Source organism: Meleagris gallopavo, unplaced genomic scaffold (assembly GCF_000146605.3).
Source record: "Meleagris gallopavo isolate NT-WF06-2002-E0010 breed Aviagen turkey brand Nicholas breeding stock unplaced genomic scaffold, Turkey_5.1 ChrUn_random_7180001854185, whole genome shotgun sequence".
NCBI lineage: Eukaryota > Metazoa > Chordata > Aves > Galliformes > Phasianidae > Meleagris > Meleagris gallopavo.
In genome coordinates, this window is record NW_011120651.1 from 1,905 (window position 1) to 5,039 (window position 3,135).

The 3,135-nt window shown below is 58.4% G+C and overlaps 1 protein-coding gene across 1 annotated transcript in view; it reads left to right on the plus strand.

The window, feature by feature from the left end:
- The window catches only part of LOC100538375 (homeobox protein Hox-A1-like), a 3,344-nt gene extending 1,120 nt beyond the window's left edge, over positions 1–2,224 (plus strand). Inside the window, exons 2-3 of the mRNA XM_019611043.2 lie at positions 2–245; positions 614–2,224. Of these exons, the coding sequence (XP_019466588.1) occupies positions 2–245; positions 614–969 (600 nt within the window). The 3' untranslated portion in view covers positions 970–2,224. The remainder of the gene's footprint in view (position 1; positions 246–613) is intronic.
- Positions 2,225–3,135: the final 911 nt, after the last annotated feature.

The window sequence follows — 3,135 nt, forward strand, 5'->3', positions numbered from 1 at the left end:
CTCGGGCAGCCTCTCCTCCGCCGCAGCGCAGCACCCGCACCAGGGCTACGCGGGGGGGCCCGCGCAGTACGTGCCCTCCCCGTACGGGCAGGAGCAGCAGAGCCTGCCCCTGGGCACCTACAACCATGCTCTCTCTCCCCTCCACGCCGGCCACCAGGACAACTCCCGCTCCCCCTCCGCCGATACCTCGCCGCCGGCGCAGACCTTCGACTGGATGAAAGTTAAAAGGAACCCCCCTAAAACAGGTCAGTGGCCAGCGGGAGCGGAGCAGCCCAGCCCGGCTCGCTCTGGTCCCGCCGTCGGGGCGGCAGGGGGAGATGGGTGCAGGTGCCCGCGGGGGCGGCCGGGTTGTGTGCCCTCAGCGCTGGGTGGGAGCCTGCGCCGGTTCTTCGGTCTCCCCTCCCACTCCTCCCGCGGTCGTATTTCGTGTAATTCACAAAGCACTTCCCGATTTCCCCGACACCGGGAGTTTAGCACCTCGCACCCCATCATTCACCCTGCCGGGGCTTCTCCCGTATCCCGAGGAATCCCTATCGCTCGGCCGCTGCGGGCGTATCGATTACATAGCCTATAAATCATTTGTGCTCGCTTAACGCTGCCCGTCTCCTCACAGGCAAGGCCGGCGAGTACGGCTTCGTGGGGCAGCCCAACACCGTCCGGACCAACTTCACTACCAAGCAGCTCACCGAGCTGGAGAAAGAGTTCCACTTCAACAAGTACCTGACCCGGGCCAGGAGGGTGGAAATCGCCGCCTCCCTCCAGCTCAATGAGACGCAGGTGAAAATCTGGTTCCAGAACCGGCGGATGAAGCAGAAGAAGAGGGAGAAAGAGGGGCTGCTGCCCATCTCCCCCACCACCCCCACGGGCTGCGAGGAGAAGGCGGAGGACCCGTCGGAGAAGTGCTGCCCGTCACCTTGCAGCGCCTCGCCTGCATCCTGCACCTCGGACCCGGGTCCCGCTGCCAACTGAGCTCCCCTGAGTTGCGGTGCACTCTGTCGGTCCGTCCGTCTGTCCGTCCGTTGGTCGGGCCCGGGGGCGCCGGCCCAGCCGCTCCCGGCCCCTGCCGCCAAGAGGTTTTCTTTCGGTTCCCCCCCCTTCCTCACCTCCTTGCTGGAAGAGTTGCGTTGGCACATGCGTGGGTTCTCCCTCCTCCCCGCAAGGACGTTCCTCTGAGTTTCCCTGGCTGACAGACAGGTCATGGAGGGTACATAACCTCACAAAGAGATGCACTATGGCAAGTGTTTACACGACTTCTAGGACTTTCACCCTTTAATTTAATGTATACTTTGTTCATGTCTATGAGTTTGTTGCTTGTAAATACTTTGTCCAAGAGATTTATCTTTTTACAGATTTTTCTAGAGATGACGTTTAGATGATCAGGTGAAGCAGGGTGAGTGCATTCGCCAAACCAGACCCGCTTTTCTATCGGTCAGGCTGACGGCAGCATCAAGCAGACGTGTTAAGCTCCAGCAGATACCTCAAAGCGTAGCGGTATTTCCCAAAACGTGACAAACAAGGCTTCAATTGCACTAGGTTTTGTAAACCTTACCCTGTGTGCTCATTCCTCCCTCCCCCTTACAGCTGTGCTGGGCTGTGCCTGACAGAGGGACACCGCCGCCGCACAGACCTCACCTCTCCCCATTTCCGTATCCCCCCTCCTTTAGCCTCGATGTCTTTTCGACCCACTCGTGAATGTGTCGGATGGCCAAATGAATGTATAACTTCTGTGGTTGGTGTCCGGGCCGCTGCATGCCGCCCCATGTGTGCTGTACTCGGGACACGGAGCTCTGTCGGGTGGGAGCCGCGTCCCCCGACGTTGCGTACAATCACCAGGGCTCTGCGGTCCCCGCCGCTGGGACCCAGGGCAGGATTTACGGGTCCTTACCATGTCTGTAATAAATATATTCCGCTTTCAGGTATACCTCGTGTGTCTGCCTCTGCGTGACGTCACCAGCACGTCACGGCTTGGCTCCCACGTTTTCCGCTGTTGGGCACCTCCGAGGGGAGAAGGGCAGAGGGTCCCAGCTTCACCCCCCCGGCCTGCCCGGTACGCCCCATAAACACGCACCTTCCTCCTTTCCTATGCTCAAACAGCATTATTTTTAGAAAAAATATGAGGCCCTCCGCTGTAACCGGGAGGAATTTATGACCCCGATCTATTTCTGAAGCACAAACACGAGAGCTTCCTGGGTCAAGTGCTAACCTTTTCACCTCGGGATGGATGGTGACACTTACATAAACAGAGCACGCTTCAAAAGCAGAAACTGTCTTCGAGCCCTCTTTCCTCACGTCGCAGGCCCCTCGCAAGGGCTGCACATTTAATTACCGCGGGCATCGCGTCCCCCCCCGCCCAGCGTTGCCACCCCGAAGGGCTGCCGAGGGATGGGGCTGGGGGGAGGGGATGGCCCCTAGGTGCTCCCAGCCCGTTTTCCAATCGTTTATTTCTGGAGAAAACCCAAACAAGTTATTGCGGGTAAATAGTGTGACATTTCCAAGAGGTGCCAAAAGCATAGGGGTCGGGGAGGGGGACAGAAGGTGCCGGGGGGTGCCCGGAGTCCCCGCTGCCTCTGGAAGCTCCACGCATGACACCGCCTGACATGATACAGCTGCGGGGCAGCGCTGCCAGAGCGGCTCCGCTGTGCGGGATCGCTGGGAGCCAACGAAACGTTCTTCACTTCGGTGTCAAAAGAAACAAGCCCCGATCTGCAGGCGCGGCGGCCATATCAAGAGCAGCTATCTGCGAGGCAGCGGGGCTGTCTCCAAAGGCTCCCGCCACCGCTGCCTCGATTTCTTTCATTTCCCAGCCTGCCATATACTTTACCTTTTGTTTATTAGTGTAAAGCCACAAAGCAAACCAGATGGCCTTCTTCCAGAGACTTGGATGTGTTAAAGTTCCATTTGCATGCCAATGAGGCCATTTCAATATCGAAATCTGGATCTAAACATTGCTGGAATCCGGATCTGAGAGCCGGCTCCCCCGGTGCTGACTCAATGCGTTGGGAAGAGAGCTCATAAATTACAGCCTAAATGCGGGACGGGACACACGGCAGTGCGTCCGTCTGCGCGGAGCTGGGACACAGAGCTTCCTCTCCTTCCGAGCCAAACCCCATGCTTTAACATTTTTCGCTTCATCAT